We start from the raw sequence: 21,932 nt of genomic DNA on the forward strand, positions 1-21,932 counted from the left end.
GCCCTCTTCTGTCTATAAAAGTCTTTCATTTTATACAGCTCCTTTTTACCTACTAGATGAGATGCTGCCCAATTCCTGAATTGTTGGATAAAGCCAATATCTTTAAATTTTACTCAGTTGAATTTTTTTAACACAACTAATCTGAATGTCATTTTTCCCCTTTAAGTCATTATCAGTTTAAGATGAATGCTGAAAGGATGATTGACATGATCTTTGGGGTTTGCTTTAAAATAGTCCAGATATTTTAAACAAGAGAGAGATGAAACAAGAATGAAAAATGTTGATATAATTTCTGAAATTCTAGAAGTTTATTATACTTTTCTTTGAGATTTTCCACAATAAAAAGTTTAAAAATTTTAGCTTTTTCTATTTTTCACTCTCTGAACTTCCTTGAGAGGGGTCCTGGCCACAGGAGGAGGAAAACTGCACAACCATTCCTTCGCAAACCTCTGCCTGTCTATTCCTGAAACCTCAGGAGGGGCTTTAATCTTTGTTATACAGGTTTCACCTGCTGTCCGAAAGCAGAGCGTTCCTATGAAACCTTTTGGAAGCCAAAATGGCATAAAGTGAGGAAGCTATTACCCTAGAAGACATCTTGCTAAGGAAATAAAGCACAGATGTTCAAATACACAGTTCAAAGCTATAGCAGGGAGATGCTGAGTACAGTTTCCCAAGACAGAGCTTGGCGATGCCACTGCAGCCTCTACCACGGCTGCTGTAAAACAAACGCCGACTACTATTTTAAATTTTCGCCTTTTCCCATAAAAGTGAAAATCACATTTCTTTCCACTAGCAAAAATAGGTACTAATATGGGTCTTCGGTAAAAGCGAAGCGGCCTGTTGTGAACTTTCTACCAGCGGAGGAATACCTGTATTCGTTATTAACATATAACAAGTATCTATAGATTTCATTTTAAAACAAAGAAAGCTGGTTTTCCGCACAAAACCCAAGCTGGGGGGCGTGGAGGGGGCGTTATTAAATCTCCGCCAGTATTATCCCAACCTCTTTTTATAACCAGAGTATCACAATTCCTTCCAGGAACGGCCCTTTTGCCCCTCACGTCAAAAGACTGTGGAGAAAGTGCAGAGCGTCGGTAGATATCCGTTCCAGGGCTCAGCCCTCCAGAGAAGGAAGCCTCGTCCTCTTCAGGCCTCAGTTTCCACCAAGTGAAAGAATAACCGGGCGATCATACCGGCCCCCGGCCCCTCCCGGCCCGCGGGCAGCCCCGCCCCGCCCCGCCCCGCCCCGAGGGCGGAGACCGGGCGGAGCAGCGCGCTCTCCTCCGCCTCCTCCCGACTCGCCGCTGCCCCTGGTGCCGGCGGCGCATGTGCCCGGCAACCCCTCCCCGGCCCTGGATTCCACTTCCCCTCCGCTCACGCTGCAGCCGCAGCCGCCTTCAGGCCCCGCGCCGCCTCCGGAGTCCATGGCCGGGACGCGCTGGGTGCTCGGGGCGCTGCTCCGGGGCTGCGGCTGCAACTGCAGCAGCTGCCGGCGCACCGGCGCCGCCTGCCTGCCCTTCTACTCGGCCGCCGGCTCATTCCCCTCGGGAGTCTCGGGCCGTCGCCGCCTGCTGCTGCTGCTCGGGGCCGCCGCGGCCGCCGCCTCTCACACGCGGGGCCTCCAGACTGGGCCTGTGCCGGCCGGGAGGCTGGCGGGGCCTCCCCCAGCGGCCGCCTCCGCCGCCGCCGCGGCCGCCGCCTCTTACCCGGCCCTGCGCGCCCCTCTGCTGCCGCAGTCGCTGGCGGCGGCGGCGGCGGCGGGCCCGGCGCGCGGTTATAGCCAGGTACGTGGGCGCCGAGAGGGGCCGCGCGCGGGACCCTTCCCCGGCAGTGCGCACGCGCCCCCGCGCCCCTCCGCGTGCGCCTCGCGTGCGCGCCTGGGGATCCGCGGCACGCGCCACAGCCCCCCGCCCGCTCCCACCCTCACCCGCCCAGTCCTCCTATTGGGCCCCAGAACAAGGGACGGTCTCCCAGAGCTCGGGTTTTCTCCTTGTTTTGTTCTCCTCTCGAGTCTCTGGTCGGTTGGGCAGTGTAAGTGTGGCTGGGGGTGAATGTTGAGGCCTTGTTTCCCGCCCGCCCATGGTAGGTTTTGTGAGGCTGTTGACGCCCCCACCGCGCATCTCTGTCGCTCTCCGCCCGCAGGTGGTGAAGTTGGGAGGCCGGACCCCCGGAGGGCTGGGACTCTCCGTGCCGCCCGAGCACTAGGCCTGGGCGGCCCTTGGTGCGCCTCGCGGCCCGCTGCTACGAAGGTTCACGCACACACTTGCGTGGGCTAGGTTCGTGGGGAAGGAGGCTGGACCCCAGCGCTCTCCTCGCTCTCGTGTCCCTTGGGAAAGGCGGGCTGCCCTAGTTACTGAAGGTCACCTCTGCACCTTCACTTCCTCTGACAGAAGGTCCTTTAGGACCATGGGTCACCGCTGATGGGAAGGACAGTTTGGAGACTGACATTGGGGGAGGGGGACCGAGGAGAGGAGGCGTCTGGGGCTGAGGCGATGGTTTGGGGACCCAGGAGTGAGTCTACAGTATTTTTTTTTTTTTTTTGAGTCAGTGTGTGCTTTAAGTACTCACATTGCAAATATTTTGTGCCTCGTAGGAAGCTTTCTTTTCTGCTTCTGACGTGGCATCTGGGAAATGTCCGCACACTTTTTGACTACCATGTTCCTGATGCCTTGGGTCATATTATTGTTAATTCAATTTGTGCTTCTCCTTGAACTTAGGGAAACTGGGAAGCTAATCAGCGTGGCTGCTGTCTGCCAGTGGCTGAGCTAATTGATTTGAATCCTGGCCCAATACTTTCTGCTGCCCTTTTCAGTGAAAGCTTGTGATGCTTATGGAATTCTGGGAAAATGGGGAATGTTGCTCTTATTAAAAAAAAAAAAGCAACAAAAAAACTGTCTCTAATAAGCCTTTGTGACCTGGTTAATCTCTTTACTTGATTATTTTTTTCTGTGAATTTGACTAGCATAATGATCTGTTGAGGCTCTGCTAGTAAGTAAGCCTCTGTGCTTACTTTTATTATTGATTGCATAAAATTATGTGTAAATTTCCATGAAAATGATGGGGATATACAAAGGAGTGAAGTATCTCTCTCTTTAGCCCAATAGAGTGCAAGTCACTTGACTTAAAGCCTGAGTTGTCTTCCCATGTTGATAATTCAAGTGCTTGTTGCATTCTTATTAAATAATGTATGAGGCCTCTGCTAGAGGTTTACATTTATCATTGACTCCTTAAAATTAGACATAAATCTTCATGTAAATGGTAGGATGGTACAGAGAAATCTATTTCCTTAGCCTAGTAGAGTGCAAGTCTTAAAACCTGAGTTGTCTTCCCTGGTTATGGTTGTGCTTGTTGGAATCTTATAACATTTCGGTTTTTGTTTAGTGTTGTAAAATAGAGTTCTTTGGGTATGTCTCAGGCTCCTGTTACACTACTACTGCTGTTGCCTTTTATGATCTTTCCCTCATTCAGTTGGTCTGACATACTAGTTGACAAATTAATCTTTCCAAGCATCCTGCTGTCTTGTTGATTTACACACTTCTAAATGTCTTTTATTAGCTCCCCTTTACCTACCAGGTTAACGACACACACTGAGCTCAACCCTCAATTCCTCTGCTATGTGGTACCCAGTTTTTTTTGCCATCTCATCTTCTTTGGCTCCTAATTGTACCCTACAGTTTAGCCAAATGGAATTATTGCTGTTTTGCAAATGGGCTTCTGTTCATACTGTTTCTTCCCCTCACTTCTCAAACTGGAATGCCTATCCTTTATATATTTCTCTCAGAATTCTAGCCTTCCTTCAAGGCTCATCTCGTATCATGTCTTGATTCTTCTGTTGGTGCTCTGTTATGAATTTCTATAATATCTTGTATCTTAATTATAGCCCTTAAAGCATCTGTCTTGTGTGCTTGTCTTAGTCTGGATGGTACGCTTTTTGAGATGAGGGCCTAATTATGGTGTGCTGTGATTAGGAGATACATATTTGTTAAATTGAAGGGACCCCTGTTGTCCTGCCTTAACTAAAACACTATTATGAGGTGTACTTCGGGACTGATGAATTTAAAAACAAGCCTGGAATAAAATTTATGTCCTGCCAAACCATTAGGCTATACATGCTTGTTGCTTTAGGATGTACAATTTAAGCCAAAATAGGATGAGTTAGATTTGTGAATTTTACTTCTTGCCTCTGAAATACTAATGGTCCCCAAATAATAATATCCAGGGTGTTAATTTGTAGAAACAAACTTTGAAAATAAATTTTCTAAGTAGGTTGTTCAAGAAATATTTCTACATTTCTTCATTTCTCTTGGAAGGAGTCCAAAACTACCTACCTGGAAGACCTTCCACCTCTCCCTGAATATGAATTGCCTCCGTCCAAGTTAGGAGAGGAAGTGGATGACGTTTATCTCATTCGAGCTCAAGGATTACCGTGGTCGTGCACTGTAGAAGATGTGCTTAGCTTTTTCTCAGGTATATTTTATGTATGTTTTGAATATGTAATTTCATCTGACTGAAAGGTAGTCCCATAAAATTCAAGTTAGGCTGTGCTGTAGACATCTTATTTGATGCATGGGAATTGTCTCATTCTGGCTGGTTACATATGCATAGTGACATCATGTGTATCATTTGTCATATATACCAGGTTGAATACCGAAAAAATTTTAATGTGAAAAAACTACATGATGCAAAACCAGTTTTCTCTGAAGTTTTAATACGTACATATCAAAAGGTGAAACCTGTTAGCGGGAATATGTTAGTGAGAATATAGATTGAGTAGCTTTTTATGTAATAACATACATTTAGAATACAAGATCACTTAGCAAGTGATATAATTCCCTTAATAACATGTTTGAAGGTTTATGCATCTGTAGTTAAAGTTTCTGTATCTGACTGATTTTTAATTTTCCTCCCTCTTAAGAAGCCTTTAGAAGATGTTGCCTTAAATGTTCTAAAACAATGTAACACTGTATTAAGTACCTGATGTGCATTTGTGTGGATCAAGCAGTTTATAAAGCCACTTACATCTTCAGCTTGCTCCCAGTATAAGTAGTGTGCAGTATGGGGATGTCTTTCTTTGGTAATGAAAAGGGGGAAAAGTTAAATTATTCTTATAGGAGATATATTAGAGTTCTTATGGATATGATCATAACGAAAGAAGACACTTATGCAGAAACCATATTTTAATTCCTTAAGTGATTTGAAACTGATTGTAGAAGCATTTGGAAGTCCATATTACATTTTGTATTGAGCCTAGCCTGATTTGCCATTTAATGATCAGGGGGTCATAAGCTTTTGTGCTAAGGTTCGCTTTGTTTCTCCACATGGAACATTATAGAGACTACCAGCTCATCAGCATTTGGACGTCTTCAGTGATGGGGGTTTGTGTAAGGAAAATGACAGGCATTTTGGATATTGCTTTGTTTTGGTTTTGGAAGATTGCAATTCTAGTGACTTGTATGATTGATCTAAAACTTTGATTTCTGGTTTTAATTGATTTTACTCACATACTTTCAGACTGTAGAATTCGCAATGGTGAGAATGGAATCCACTTCCTCTTAAATAGAGATGGGAAACGAAGGGGTGATGCCTTAATTGAAATGGAGTCAGAGCAGGATGTGCAAAAAGCCTTAGAAAAACACCGCATGTACATGGGGCAGCGGTATGTGGAAGGTATGTGAAGTCGTGTTATAGCTTTTCGGGTTCATTACATTGACTGTACTTTTCAAGGCAGCTTCATTTGATCCTGTGTTAGATATTATGAATAGTGAAGTAGTTAGATTCTATGAAAAACCCTTTTCCAGGGTGTGAAAATGAAGCACACAAATAATCTCAGTTTCTTATCTATAAAATGAGGGTGTTGACCCAGTTTACTTCAGAAGTTGTGATGTTACAGCTGGCGCATAGTAAATACTTGATAAATGTCATTTATTATTTTCTCCAGAGAAGTACGTAAGGTTAAAAATACTAGTTTTTAGATTCCTGGATAACCCACCCAGTGTGATTATTTTTTTAATGGCTTCTTCCTTTGTTATGTAAATATGGCATACCTTTTGTGCTCTTTTTCTTAGTATATGAGATAAACAATGAAGATGTGGATGCCTTAATGAAGAGCCTGCATGTCAAATCTACACCTGTGGTAAATGATGGTGTGGTTCGTTTGAGAGGACTTCCTTATAGTTGCAATGAGAAAGACATTATAGACTTCTTCGCAGGTGCTTTTCAGTTATATCGTGTTTGGGGCCTCATATCTTTTCCCCCCATTGTTTCCTTCTTTATCTTAGGTGAACCTTCTCCTGGTAACTGCATGCAGTTATATTAGGTTGTTTAGGGGAGAACTCTTCACTTGGATTGCCAGTATTTATAGATTATATAAGTGTTTTGACCTAAAACACTGATCTTTGGGGGGTGTCGTATTTCAAAATAATTTAATGTGGAGTTTTTTTTTTGTTTTTTTTTTTTACTATTGAGGAAAATATCCTCTCATGAGAGTGGCTATATTTGTCTTAGACAATAGTGATTTATATGATCTAAAAGCATTAACATCTAGGGAATTCCCTGGCAGTCCAGTGGTTAGGACTCTGCGCTTTCACTGTTGAGGGTGCGGGTTCAGTCCCTGGTCAGGGAACTAGGATCCTGTAAGCTGCACAGCACGTCCGTTTAAAAAAAAAAAGCATTATCATCTTAGGGGTAAAATATGCACCAGTAGTGATGTTAGTCTAAATCTCTGTATATAACTAATGGCAAAAAAACAAATTGTGTGTTTTAGATGGACTGCTTGGACCCTAAATGTTCTGGGAATGTGTGGGTGTTATTAGCTTTTGGCTGCATAATAATTTTCTTCCCATTAGGCATGTATTCAGCTTTGGGACTGGCAAAATAGGCCCACAATTTTACTAATAAACTTAAAAAGAAATTCTTAGTATGTGAATGAATGTGTTAAGTCTAAGAATAAAAAAGCTCCTGTTAGCAGCACTAATTTGTAATAATTTTTTGACATCCTAGGACTGAACATAGTAGACATTACTTTTGTCATGGATTATAGAGGGAGAAGAAAAACAGGAGAAGCCTATGTGCAGTTTGAAGAACCAGAAATGGCCAACCAAGCCCTTTTGAAACACAGGGAAGAAATTGGCAACCGGTGAGTGAAGCAGATACTAATGATGCAGAAGGATCATATTGGCCAATACACTGGGTCGTTTTGATGAATGCAGTATAATATGACTGTAAAATTATCTAAACACAGAAAAAGTAGAGAGAGTAGTATAATGAGTTGTCAAATGCCCATCACTTAGATTAACAAATTCTTAACATTTGTTGTATTTGTTGCATCTGTTTTTTTGGTATGCATCTTTAAGAAAACATTTTTACATGATCCCAATATTATCACATTTAACAAAATTAGTGATAATTTATTATCTAGTGCCAGTCCGTAATCACATGTTCCCGTTTATACCCAAAATGTCTTTCTCCAGTTGCTTTTTTTTTTTCCCCTCACCAAAATCTAGACATGGTCCATACATTGTATTTGATTGTTATGCTTCCATTTCTCTTCAATTAGAGCAAATCCCCATTTCCTTTATTTTTATGTTCCCTCTCCCTTTTTATTATTATTATTTTTTCTTTTGGCTGCATGGAGCAGCTTGCTAGATCTTAGTTCCCTGACCAGAGATTGAACCCAGGCCCACGGTAGAGAAAGCATGGAGTCCTAACCACTGGACCACCAGGGAATTCCCCTCCCCCTTTTCAAGATGCAATTGGCTTTTGAAGAAATTGAGTCATTTGTCCTGTACAGTGTCTCACGTCCTGTGTTTATCCTTTTGCTTCCTCACAGTGTCACTTAACTTGTTCCTTTGCATCCTCTATTATTTCCTGAAAACTGGAAGTTAGACCTAAAGTCTTAGATTGATTCAGGTTAACAATTTTAATATAGATACTCTATAGGCAATACTGTATACTGCATATCACATCACACTAGGATACACGTAGTGATGGGTTGAGTTCATTTCTGTTTTTTAGTTTTCTTTATTTCTTTTTCTCTTTTATTTTACTCTTTTTTTGTGTGCTCATTTGTGTTTTAACTTTGGGGGAGTACTCAAAAGTGTCAAATTTTAATTCATTGTCTTGCTTGTTTTCTGACCTTTTTTCTTGAATTCTTTGAAGTTTAAAAAAGTCATTCCAAAGTCGTTCTATTTCAGGATCTACGTATAGAATTGGTTCAAAGGTCTTTATTAAAAAATTTTTAATGAAGAAAATACATGCAAAACACACACCGCCCCCCTTAATTTTCTTTCAGTACTCTTCATATTTTCTTATAACTGGGAACACGTCAGTAATATGTTTTTATGTGGGAACATCAAGGCAGTGTATAGATCTCTTCAGTAAATTAAGAAATGTTGCACATCTGGGTCTGTAAATGCAAAGGATTTGTACAATTCAAGCTTAATAACCTAATTTGGAAAAGCATTGTTGAGAAAAAGAAAACTGGTTCCAGAAACTTGGATTTAACAGTTCCACAGCCAAACAGATAGCAAGTTAGAATTGACATTTAGTTCATTAATTCTCATTAGCCTCTTAGTGAAGTCCTGGGAGAAGTTAGCTCCTCATATATTGTGACTTTTAATATCTTAAACACATATGAATAATTTTCACAGAATTGAATTGTAAGACCTCAAGAGATTGTTAGTCAACTGTAAAAAACAAAATGAAACCTTTCTCACTAGATTCTTTTCATACACACAGTTAACCTTTGCGTATTTGTCCGCATGAAGCAAAACAGGGTAGAAAACATTTGTTAAAATGTATATGAAGAAAACTTATCTTGGGAGGATTAAATCAGTGACCTGCTCTGTTGAGAGTCCTTTTTCATGGGCGAATATCTATGTCCATTTTTACTTTATGCCCCACCTGTTGTCTTTGGACACCTCTGTTTGCTAGCTATCAGAAATAATATGTATGCATGTTTTATTTTAATTTATTTTATTTAAAAAAAAATTTTTGGCTGCGTTAGGTCTTCGTTGCTGTTCACGGGCCTTCTCCAGCTGCGGCAAGCGGGGGCCGCTCTTCGTTGCGGTGCGTGGGCTTCTCATTGCGGTGGCTTCTTGTTGCGGAGCACAGGCTCTAGGTGCACGGTCTCCAGTAGTTGTGGCTCGAGGGCTCTAGAACGCAGGCTCAGTAGTTGTGGTACATGGGCTTAGTTGCTCCTCCGCATGTGGGATCTTCCGGGACACAGCAAGATCCGCCTGCATTGGCAGGCAGATTCCTTTTTTTTTTTTTTAACATCTTTATTGGAGTATAATTGCTTTACAATGGTGTGTTAGTTTCTGCTTTATAACAAAGTGAATCAGTTATACATATACATATGTTCCCATATCTCTTCCCTCTTGCGTCTCCCTGCCTCCCACCCTCCCTATCCCACCCCTCTAGGTAGTCACAAAGTACTGAGCTGATCTCCCTGTGCCATGCGGCTGCTTCCCACTAGCTATCTATTTTACGTTTGGTAGTGTATATATGTCCATGCCACTCTCACTTTGTCACAGCTTACCCTTACCCCTCCCCATATCCTCAAGTCCATTCTCTAGTAGGTCTGTGTCTTTATTCCTGTCTTACCCCTAGGTTCTTCATGACCTTTTTTTTCCCCCTTAGATTCCATATATATGTGTTAGCATACAGTATTTATTTTTCTCTTTCTGACTTACTTCACTCTGTATGACAGACTCTAGGTCCATCCACCTCACTGCAAATAACTCAATTTCGTTTCTTTTTATGGCTGAGTAATATTCCATTGTATATATTTGCCACATCTTCTTTATCCGTTTATCCAATGATGGACGCTTAGGTTGTTTCCATCTCCTGGCTATTGTAAATAGAGCTGCAATGAACATTTTGGTACATGACTTTTTTTGAATTATGGTTTTCTCAGGGTATATGCCCAGTAGTGGGATTGTTGGGTCGTATGGTAGTTCTATTTGTAGTTTTTTTAAGGAACCTCCATACTGTTTTCCATAGTGGCTGTATCAGTTTACATTCCTACCAGCGGTGCAAGAGTGTTCCCTTTTCTCCACACCCTCTCCAGCATTTATTGTTTCTAGATTTTTTGATGATGGCAATTGTGACTGGTGTGAGATGATATCTTATTGTGGTTTTGATTTACATTTCTCTAATGATTAATCATGTTGAGCATTCTTTCGTGTTTGTTGGCAATCTGTATATCTTCTTTGGAGAAATGTCTGTTTAGGTCTTCTTCCCATTTTTGGACTGGGTTGTTTGTTTTTTTGTTATTGAGCTGCATGAGCTGCTTGTAAATTTTGGAGATTAATCCTTTGTCAGTTGCTTCATTTGCAAATATTTTCTCCCATTCTGAGGGTTGTCTTTTGGTCTTGTTTATGGTTTCCTTTGCTGTGCAAAAGCTTTTAAGTTTCATTAGGTCCCATTTGTTTATTTTTGTTTTTATTTCCATTTCTCTAGGAGGTGGGTCAAAAAGGATCTTGCTGTGATTTATGTCATAGAGTGTTCTGCCTATGTTTTCCTCTAAGAGTTTGATAGTTGCTGGCCTTACATTTAGGTCTTTAATCCATTTTGAGCTTATTTTTGTGTGTGGTGTTAGGGAGTGTTCTAATCTCATACTTTACATGTAGCTGTCCAGTTTTCCCAGCACCACTTATTGAAGAGGCTGTCTTTTCTCCACTGTATATTCTTACCTCCTTTATCAAAGATAAGGTGACCATATGTGCGTGGGTTTATCTCTGGGCTTTCTATCCTGTTGCATTGATCTATCTTTCTGTTTTTGTGCCAGTACCATACTGTCTTGATTACTGCAGCTTTGTAGTATAGTCTGAAGTCAGGGAGCCTGATTCCTCCAGCTCTGTTTTTCGTTCTCAAGATTGCTTTGGCTATTCGGGGTCTTTTGTGTTTCCATACAAATTGTGAAATTTTTTGTTCTAGTTCTGTGAAAAATGCCAGTGGCAATCCTTATCAAACTACCACTGGCATTTTTCACAGAACTAGAACAAAAAATTTCACAATTTGTATGGCAGGCGGATTCTTAACCACTGGGCCACCAGGGAAGCCCTGCATGTTTTATTTTAAAAGAGTTCAATGTAAAGTTACTTTGTACCATTTATGCCTGTTCACTTTTGCTTTGACATAGATATATAGAGATATTTCCAAGCAGAAGGAATGAAGTTCGAACACATGTTGGTTCTCATAAGGGAAAGAAAACGGCATCTTCTCCCACTGCTAAGTATATAACTGAGCCAGAAATGGTCTTCGAAGAACATGAAGTAACTGAGGATATCCGACCCATGACGGCTTTTGAAAGTGAGAAGGAAATAGGTAAGGATTTGCCTCTTATTGAAACTCATTGTGTCTGCCTTGTACGTTTTGATATTTGTTAAAAAAATTTTTTTTATGACCATGTTGTATCAAATTGTAGATTATAGGACAAAGGAAATTGAGTTAAATGTTTAATTTAATATGTCTTTGAGTGTAGTATGTGCTATGAATACAGTCTTCCCTCAGTATCCCCAGGGGATTGGTTCCAGGACCCACCATGGATACCAAAATCCATGAATGGTCAAGTCCCATAGGCAGCCCTCCATATCCACGGGTTCCACATTCACAGATATGGAGGGTTGAAGATGGTCTTAATTATTTCATAGGTGTTTTTTTTTAATTTAATCATTTTTGCAGATTCTGTATCAAAACCTGGGTTGCACATATACAACAAAAAGAAGTAAGATGTCAACATTTAAACTTAAGGTGGGAAATGATGTGTGTAGAGAGCAGGATTGTTGACTAAAGTAAGGTGTTTTGTTTGCCTCTGTGTTTAATTATTCCTTTGATTCCTAATCCCAAAGTAATATTTGGAATCTTTAAAAGTTTGATAAATACTTTTTAAATTTGTGCTCTAGGATTATCCTGTTAACCATATTTATTCCTTTTTTTTTTTTTTCAAAGTGACTGTAACCCAGGGAATTTCTCTCGTCTTTATTTTTACATTCATAATCATTTTTCCGTCTCTCAGTTGTTAGAGAAAGGTACGTTCTTTTGTAATCTGGTAATGGTTTGAGACACTAAATCCTATGAGTGTTCAGGTGATACTTGTTAGGCAGCAGAAATTTCAGATCATCTTGGCTTTTAAAATTGAAACCCTCTTCGTTACTAGGGTATTTCAAGAGTAATTGAGGATTTTGTCATAAAGGTCATTCCTAATTATAATCTGCTAATAACTTTTGAAGTGTTTATGTTCTTGACAGTGCTTTTTGTCCCATTTCTTAGAATTGCCTAAGGAGATGTCAGAAAAGATTCCAGAGGCTGTTGATTTTGGAACTACGTCTTCACTACATTTTGTCCACATGAGAGGATTGCCTTTCCAAGCCAATGCCCAAGACATTATAAATGTGTGTGGCAGTAAGACATCCAATCTCAGTAGCTTTGAACAAAAGTTCTAAAGTTTTGAACTTCTATTTAGGGAAGGTAGAGAAGAAAAATATAGTATTTCTGCAGTATCTTTGGACAACAAGGTGGCATCTCCACAGTTGTGGGGACTTGTTTTATTTTCTTTGGCTGAGAGGTGTGGGTTTTATTACATTCTAAGGTCATGTGTATAATGGATGATAACATTTCATAGGTGCAAAATAATATGGCGTAGGTTAAGTATTCAATGTAAAAAAGCTTGGTCTTTCTCTAAATTAGTTCAACCCATTCATTTTTTAAAATTAATTAATTAATTAATTTGGTTGCACCGGGTCTTAGTTGCGGCATGTGGGCTTCTTAGTTGCGGCTTGCCAGCTCCTTAGTTGCGGCACATGGGCTTCTTAGTTGTGGCATGCGCAAACTTTTAGTTGTGGCATTGAGCCAGGGCCCCGTGCATTGGAAGCACAGAGTTTTATCCGCTGCGCCACCAGGGAAGTCCCTCAACCCATTCATCTCTGAGTTTAAGAAAAAGAGACTCCGAGAGCATTTGTCACAGGGCAGTTATATACTAGACACGAATCTAGTACTCCTAAATGCCTGGAGTTATCATTACACCATATAGCCTTCTTGCATCCGGCTTCCCTGATTTTTGAGAAAAGGAATTTTTAAAATATTTTCATTTTATGATAGGTACTCTATGAAATGAAAAGATGAAATAACAAAGTCCTTATTGACTTCCTGAACTCCAGGATGTGTGCTTAAGGTAGATGAAAATCTAGGATCCAGTTAGTAGTGGGGCCTCAGAATTTGTCTTTATTATTTCAAAAAACCTATTAAGAATCATATTTTTACCTAAATGAAGGTTGCACAGTCTCATTAAAGAATTGGTTTGGTTTGGAATATTAACCAGTCAGTGTGGTAGCTCTGTTTAGGTAGTGCTGATAAGAAACTTATTATCAGCTCCATGTTTGATTAAAACATGGTAAAAATGAATTATTAAGAAATGAAGTGTAGGGACTTCACTGGTGGTCCAGTGGCTAAGACTTCGCACTCCCAATGCAGGGGACCCAGGTTCGATCCCTGGTTAGGGAACTGGATCCCACGTGCCACAAATAAATGTCCCGCATGCCACAAGTAAGATCCAGTGCAGCCAAATAAATAAATAAATCAATGTTTAAAAAAAACCAGAAATGACGTATATTTGACAGACAGTTTTTAGAAACGGGAAAGGAGGTGTGTGGGAGGAATAATAAAAGTGGTCCTTGTTGGTATAAAGAAAAGTTTGATAACTATCGTACATTATTGTATTGTGTATATAGTTTAAGTTCTCTGTGAACAGATATTTGAAATGTAGCCGTGAGTTCTCAGAAGATCAGAAGAGCCAGCAGAGGTGGTAGATGTGTAACTACATTGTTGCTTAAAGAGATTTCCTACAAATAAATTTATCAGGTGTATGAATGAAAGTCTGAAAGAAAAATGCAGAGCCACCAGACTTCTAGAAATTGACCTAGTAACATTATGTTCCTTTTGGCTTCCTTTGTTTGTTGTTTAGTTTTTTGCTCCACTGAAGCCTGTTAGAATCACCATGGAATACAGTTCCAGTGGGAAGGCCACTGGAGAAGCTGATGTGCACTTCGAAACCCACGAGGACGCTGTTGCAGCTATGCTCAAGGATCGGTCCCATGTTCGTAAGTGCTGCCCATGGTTTTTGTTATTTTTGATGTCTATCTTTGTTTACAAATGCCTTTCTCTGTTTTTTGTGGGGTTTTTTTGTTTCTTTTGTTTTGAGAAAAGCCAGCATAAAGCTCTTTTATTGCAATAATAAATCTTGAAACTCATATGTAGTGCAGGGGGGTAGAAGTAGGGGTGGAGGAATAAGCAGCAGTTTCGCTCACCAGATCACTACACAGGACAGCACAGGGATGAGAGAGGGGGAAGGAGAAGCCAGGAAACTCTGAGATCAGCAGGGGGAGCTGAGCATCAAAAAACAGGAGATGCTGAAGCTGTGATGACCAGCATCATTTTCTGAAGACAGCACTCAGGGATTTGTCATGATGGCTGGGCTTTCATGGGTGTTAAGTGTCTACAAACAGTACCTTCAATTTAACTTTCGATTAAAGTTCTTAAAATTAGGAAGTGGAGCTTGGATAGCTGTGAGATTACAAAAGTCCTAAATATCCATTAGAAAAACCACGGGATGGGAAAAAAAGCCAGGTCATGAAGAAGGCTTCAGAGGTCCCTGCTGGCCTGGGGACAGACACCTGTAGTGTCCAACATCTCAGTGAAAACGATCTGCTTTCAAAAGGCAGAGGGTTAAGAACGGATCCTTTTTTGTCATTCTCAGACCATAGATATATTGAATTGTTCCTGAATTCATGTCCGAAAGGAAAATAAGACTTCCAGGGATTCCAGAAAATAAGGTAAACTTAAGAGGTGCAATTGTGTAAATTATTTTCAGTTGATAAGTTAATCATTAACTCACAGATTTATAATATGGTTGAAAACCATTTTAATAAACATCAAACTAATCATGATAATTGAAGCCTGACTATAGGGAATGAAATTCTCCTGGGAAATAGAATTCATTATGATCATACAGTAGCTTTGAGTATTTTCCCCATTAGAATCTTTTTGCATCATTTCCAACATTCATCATGCTATGTGCTTAAAAAGAACTTTTCATCTTTAGTAGCTGTATGTTATAATACACTGAAAATGTGCCTTGTGTTAGCTTGTCGTCCTATAAAATTTACAGACATTTCCTCAGTTCTAAGATATTTTTTAGATATCTGAAACCAGGGTGTGTCATGGATTTGTACACTTAATGTAACACTGCTTCTTTTCCTGAAATGGTGTTATGAAAATTGTCCTAGGAAGTACATAGATTTCAGAGTTTTATCTGTGACAAATCAACTGAATATGTATTGATGTCCCTTCCCTGACTTAGTGCCATGTGTTCTCTTTTTCCCCATAAAATCTTTTAATATATTGTATTGTGATCATTTTTCTACATGTAATGGGGCTTTCCTTTAAGACACTTACCTGTAGTGATTTCTTGAAAACACATGGGGCATTTGTTTACTATAGTTGTCATAGGCTATTTTTGGATATAAAGTCCCATAATCTCGTGGGACTTAAATATTTACATTAGCTAAAATCTATGCAAAATATATTCTGCGCCCAACTCTGAAAATCTGCTATCTTCATACCAGGCTGCAAACACTAATGCCTAACTAATTTTCTTCACCTTAGCTTAATTGGTTTGTCAGATAACTTGCAATAAATCAGAAAGAAAAAAAACTATTGAATTTGTAGTTTTAAATGGTATGGGAACTTGCGCAACACATTTTCATTTTGAGTAAGCATGCAACATTTTTTGTTTTATTTTCAGGATGAAGCAAGAAGCATTTCATTTGCACATCTTTCTTGGACATGGGATCTAAAGTTCCAGGTTTTTAGCAGCAACTGCTAGAGAAACCATTTGGGGGTTTGGGGTTAATTGCTTATAAGAAAAATTCCATAGTGGACTGTTTAGAAAGAAAAAGGAAAGATTCAGTTTGGGATTATGAAATAAACCACAGATTTACTTTTTTGTTTAAACTGTCCAGGATCTGATTAAAAAATCTGGTCTTTATTTTATATGATTAAACAGTTTTCATAGACGATTTGTGACCCAGTGTAAAGACTACATATTTTTATTCAGCGCTGTCCTTTAAAATCTTTCTCCCATTTTAAAAATGATCTGTTTGAGGTTTTGTTTTTTGCCTGTGAATTAAGAGCTCTGATGTGAAACTTTTTATGGAATGAAATACTGATTATTTTAACCAAATACTCACCAAAGCAAGGAAAGGTTTCAGACCTTTGAACCATTATGGTTTGGCAGAGTTATTTTAATTTTAGGTGTATTTGGTTATTTAGATAGGGGTAGGAATTTTTAAAAAATCAAAACAAAAAACAAATACCACAGGTTAGTGAGTGTAAATGACAACACTTTGGCAGTTTTATGTCTTTAGAAATGTTTTGCCTTTCTAAGCCTTGTGCTGAAGGCATTTAACATTGGTGCCTGTATAATTAAGGAGGCAATTATAGTCTTAATGTAAAAGTTGTCTGACCCCTGCCCCCCCACCTGTTTTTGGTTTTGGGGTAGACCTTAAGGTGTGTGTTAGTCTCAGTACTGTGAAGTGACATGTCATAACAGTCCTGACTGGTAAGGACATTAATGGCTTCACTTGAATTTAAACCAGCTCTAGATAGGAAAAAATCTGAGTCTCATTTGCTTTTTCAGTGGGGTAGCACATCCCATATTTTAGAACAAGTAGGGGTGCCTTGCTTAACTAAAAATAGCATTTAATGTATAATCGTGTGAAAGGATTATGGATAAAGCTGTATTTCTGTCACATTGTGGCAGTACTTTCTGCTTTAATATTAAACAGCTTGTTATTTAAATATTGGATCAAAATGGCTGGCTTCAAAATGTAGTCATTAATAAACTAACTTTATGTGTACCTGTGTAGGAGAATCAAAGTCCTGTATGTTTTCTTTGCCTTGTTCCTGTTCTCAGGGTGACGACTGTCACGTGGTTACCAGGAGATGCAGTTCTAGTTCTTAAAGTTTAATTAGCCCAGATTTCTGAGAGGTGGTATCTGGAAGAGAGATTATGTCTTCTCTCACTTAATACATAACCATCTTTGATTACCAGCTAAGATACGGAATCACTGTACTGTAAGTAGTCAATAAATGAAGGCTTGTTTCAGGCTGAAGATTACCTAAGAGTATTTATTTTGGAGTGTGTGAATCAACCTAGTACATTTTTATTACATCAAGTCCTGGTATATTATTATAAGAAGAAATGGTTAATTTGTAATTGTGTTTGCTTTTATCATCCTATAAGAGCATGATTCAGTGAACCAGCTTAACATCTTCCGTATTACGACCTAAATAGAAATGTATTTTCATATGTGGTTGAATGTATTGAGCTATAAGAACTGGTGTCTATAGCCATATGAGCTACTAGAATGCGATCTTTTCTTTCTCCCTCTATCAGTAGGTCTGTGGAAAAAAATCTGTAGTGTTGATTAGGATTGGGGTTGGTGAGGAATTAATTCATTTGCAATTACTTTATTTTAAACCTAATGAGGGACTTCCCTGGTGGTCTAGTGGTTAAGACTTCATGCTCCCAATGCAGGGGGCCAGAGTTAGATCCCTAGTCAGGGAACTAGGTCCCGCATGCCGCAACTATAGACCCGGTGCAGACAAATAAATACGTAAAAATAAAAAAGATAATGAGTTTCCCTTGCACATCTCTCTGAAAAGAATGAGAGCAAAGCATTAATACATTACGTGGTGGGTAAGCTTGAAGTGTGTATCTTCTTGTCACACTAGTGGCCAAGTTCTCAGAAAAAAGGTGGGCATTCTTGGGAAGTCATCTTATGAATTCATATACTTTCCTGTACTTCCTTTAGTAGGTTATTGCTCATAATTTACATTAGTAAACGAATAATTGCTGAAAAGGCAAATTACTAGAAAGTTACTAGAAAGGGAAGAAAATAGAATAGATAATAGAATAGATAATAGAATAAAAGTAATCTTTTATTTTTATCCCATCTAAAGACATACTTCTCCCTCTTGAAATTTGACATGACTGGATTATGCATCATCATTTGCTATTGAAAGAAATAATGACAGTGAATTTTGCTCTTCTCTTTGGGTCCTCTTTGTCTTTATAATTTCCTTTGTGGTAAAGCTCTCAGAAATAGTGGGGTTGGATATGTCCAGGTTACCCATATCCTGCTTTGGCTAGCTCAAAGGAATTGCAAGGGAAGACACATAAGGAGCATGTAAATACCAAGGAGAAGATTGTTGAAGATTGTGATCTGATCTGATATACTCACTTCTGCCAGGGAATTAAGCAGAACCATTTTGTGCTTGTCTTTCCACGTCTGGGTGAGACGCTTCTGCCAGGTGGCAAGGGAGACTGATTCTGCTGTGGAGCAGTAGGCTCTAAATCCTTCTCACTTCTGTGGTGTGGAGAGAAAGAAGCAGGAGAAAGCCACTTCCATCTATGTGACATTTTGAGGCAGTGACCCTGCTTATTATTAGTTAACATGCCCTATTGGCATCCTCTGCCCTAAACAGTCCCTTAGCGGGTTCTCACTTGGAGATTTTTCTCTGGATTACATCTTGATCATTTTATAATTTAAAACATTCCATTATTTTGAGAGTTTTCCCTAAATTATGTGAAAGGGTTCACGTTCAATTGGTAGGGCCTGTGTTATAGAGTAGAGTGGTATATCTCAGCAGTAAAGTGCCTAAGTTCCAGGGCTTTGAAAAAAAAAAATTGCTCTAATGTAGTAGGAATACATTTTTCCCGCCTGAATGCAGCAGATCAGAAAATAAATCTCTGAAGTTTGTACGAAGGGAATAAAGCTGCTATAAATATTTGTGTGTAGGTTTTTATGTATACATAAGATTTCAACTCATTTGGGTAAATACCAAGGAGTGTGATTGCTGGATCATATGGTAAGACTATGTTTAGTTTTGTAAGAACCTGCCAAACTGTCTTCCAAGATGGCTGAACCATTTTGCATTTCTACCAGCAAAGAATGAGAGTTCCTGTAGCAACTCATCCTTGCCAGCATTTGGTGGTGTCAGTGTTTTGAATTTTAGCTATTCTAATAGGTGTGTAGTGATACTTAGTTTTAATTCGCAATTCCATGATGTGCAAGATGTTGACATCTGTATATATTTGCATCGGCATATTGTCTTTGGTGAGGTGTGCAGATCTTTTGCCCAGTTTTTTTAGTTGGGTGGTTTTCTTACTGAATTTCAGGAAGAGGATATAGGAAGGTTTAATTTGGTTCTTAAACCTCGATGATACGAAAATAAATAGAATCATTTTTAAATTTTGTGGTTTTTTGAAGGAAATAAAATTCAAGAGATATGAAGGGCTATACGGTGAGCAGTTTCCTTCCCATCCTATACTTCAGCCACTTAGTTCCCCTTCTCAGGCAACCCTGTTATCAGTTTCTAATGTAAACTTCCAGTGATTTTACTGTATAGATAAGCAAATATTAATAGGCATTTTCATTTATTTAAAAAATATAAATTATGGCATAGTATGCATACTATTCTGTACATTTCTTCCCATTTAATTACATTCTAAATATTTTATATCCGTATATAAAATCCTTTCTCATTTTTTAAAATGATTGTACAGTGTGGGTGTATTTCATTTAACCTGTCCTTACTGATGAAGATGTAAATTGTTTCCAATCTTTTGCTGTTATACTGCTGAAATGAATTACCTTGTATAAATTTGTATCATTTTGTACATACATAAATTTCTCTGTAGGATAAATGATCAGAGTATGTGCACTTGTAATTTATATCTAAAATTCAATTGATATCTATAATTTGTTTTTCCTTAGTTTGCACCAGCAATGCGATGCAAGTGTCCATTTCCCCATAGCCCCCCAACACAGTGTATTAGCAATCTGTTCTTTGCCAATCTGCCAAGGTTAAAAAAAACACACAGAATGGTATTCTCTTATGATGGAGCATTTCTTCATGTTTAAGGGGCTTTGGGATTTTTTTTCTTATAAATTTGTCTTCATATCCTCTCCCCCTTTTTCTTTTTCTCTTATAATCCCCATCTACTTATCCTCATTAATTTTAAATCAACTTCAAGACAGCATCATTTTATCTGGATATATTTCAGTGTACATCTCTTTTAAAAAAAGACTTTAAAAAGTACCATCATTCCTAAAAATACTAATTTCTTATCAAATATCTATATGAAATGTCATTTTATAAAAGTATATTTGAATCATGATCTGAACAACAGTCCACACATTGCAATGGTTATTATGTCTCTTTTTTCCCCTGCAACATGTTTTAATAAAAAAATTCAAGTATCTGGAAAAGTTGGATTAAAAACATGCCTATACCTACCACCTAGATTCTACAAGTAACATTTTGCCATATTTTCTTCATCATGTATCTGTGCACCCATCAGTCTTTTTTCTTTATGTGTGTCAAAGTTGTAGACATCTATACTTGAATCTTAAGCTTTGTGGCATCCATATCATTAAGTAGACTTCTTGTTCTTGAGGTAAAATTTACAGTGAATTGAACAAATATTAATTTGATGAGTTTTGACATACAGCTGTGTAACCCAAACCCCTTATACAAGCTATGGAACATTTCCATCACATCAGAAAATTTCTGTAGTCAATTCCTGTACCTCTCCCATCCCTTTTTATTAGGATTTTGTCTTCACCATAGATTAGTTTGGCCTATTCTAGAACTTCATAGAAATGGAATCAGTATGTATTATTGTGTAAATTTCTTCCTCTCAGCATGTGTTGAGATTCATCTATGTGTTTCAGCTCTTTGTTCCTTTTCATTGTTGAGTAGTATTCCATTGTATGAATATGCTATAGTTTAACCTTTCACTTGTCGGGTGAACAGCTTGTGGGCGCTGGGCTGTTTCCAGTTTTTGGTTATTATGAATAAAGTTGCTGTGAATATCCTGTGCAAGGCTTCTTGTGGACCCACGTTTTTAATTTCTTTTGGCTAAGTACTTAGTAGAATATACTAAATTGCAAGGTTGATACATTTTTAATTTTACTAGAAATTGACATACCCTTTTCCAGAGTGGTCATCCTGTTTTAAACACCCGCAAACAATATGAGAGTTCCAGTTGGTCCACCATCCTCACCATCTGATGTTTTCAGCCTGTAATTTTAGCCATTCTGTAGATAGTGGTATTTCATTGTGGTTTTCATTTGCTGTCCCAATAAATGATGTTGAGCATACTTTCATAAGCTTATTGACCATTCAGATATCTTTAGTGAAATTGAAGTGCCTGTTTCTTATTTCTTTTAATCTTAATGTTTCCCCTTCCATTTCTTTTTTCCCTTCTTATTTGTTGAAGAAATGCAATAAACCTTTAGAGGTTTTCCACAAGCTGAGTTTCGCTGATGGCCTTTCAGTGATGTTAAATGAGCACTTTTCTATTGTGTTTGGTCTTTTTCTTAATTAATTGGCTTAATTGGCAGGAGACCTTGCAATGAGCTGGCTTTAAATACTGCCCCCCCCACCCCCTGACAGTTTGTCACTTTATTTGCTTATCATGGCAGAAATTGTTTTTATGTGGTAGATTTCTTAAATCTTCCCCTTTTATGGCTTCTAGGTTCTGTGTCAGAATTAGGACATCCCGGTGAAATGATTTTGAAAGCACCTGGTGATAAAGCATGAAGTTGTGTAGCCAATGTAGACTGTAGAATATGGACAGCTCAGTGAAACCCACAAGGATCACCAAGGTACATTTAAGAATAAGCTTCTCAAATGATCCAGACTAAATTTGAAGCCTGTGAAACTTCACAAGTGTATTCAAAGACTTGTGATCCCAAAACGTGCTTGGTTCTAACTGAAATAAAGAGGCTCTCAACCTTTCTGCTACTTGATGATGACATTTGGGAATAAAGACCAGAACTGAGAAACCAAGTTACTCAGAATTT

At 38.9% G+C, this 21,932-nt stretch overlaps 1 protein-coding gene across 1 annotated transcript; it reads left to right on the forward strand.

Moving 5' to 3' along the window:
* The first annotated feature begins 1,331 nt into the window (after positions 1-1,331).
* GRSF1 (G-rich RNA sequence binding factor 1) lies at positions 1,332-20,944 on the forward strand. The gene is made up of 10 exons (XM_060148065.1): positions 1,332-1,784; positions 4,311-4,467; positions 5,512-5,667; positions 6,066-6,209; positions 7,000-7,135; positions 11,144-11,328; positions 12,274-12,395; positions 13,964-14,099; positions 14,756-14,831; positions 15,803-20,944. Exons 1-9 carry the CDS (start codon positions 1,425-1,427, stop codon positions 14,803-14,805), a joined length of 1,446 nt encoding a protein of 481 aa, XP_060004048.1. The 5' UTR covers positions 1,332-1,424; the 3' UTR covers positions 14,806-14,831; positions 15,803-20,944.
* The last annotated feature ends 988 nt before the right edge of the window (positions 20,945-21,932 follow it).

This window comes from Lagenorhynchus albirostris, chromosome 4, assembly GCF_949774975.1.
Source record: "Lagenorhynchus albirostris chromosome 4, mLagAlb1.1, whole genome shotgun sequence".
Taxonomy (NCBI): Eukaryota; Metazoa; Chordata; class Mammalia; order Artiodactyla; family Delphinidae; genus Lagenorhynchus; species Lagenorhynchus albirostris.

Coding starts and splice junctions, on each gene's coding strand:
- GRSF1 (XM_060148065.1), top strand. CDS start 1,425: ATGGCCGGGACGCGCTGGGTGCTCGGGGCGCTGCTCCGGGGCTGCGGC. Junction 6,210..6,999: donor CATTATAGACTTCTTCGCAG/GTGCTTTTCAGT, acceptor TTGACATCCTAG/GACTGAACATAGTAGACATT. Junction 14,100..14,755: donor CAAGGATCGGTCCCATGTTC/GTAAGTGCTGCC, acceptor TGTCATTCTCAG/ACCATAGATATATTGAATTG.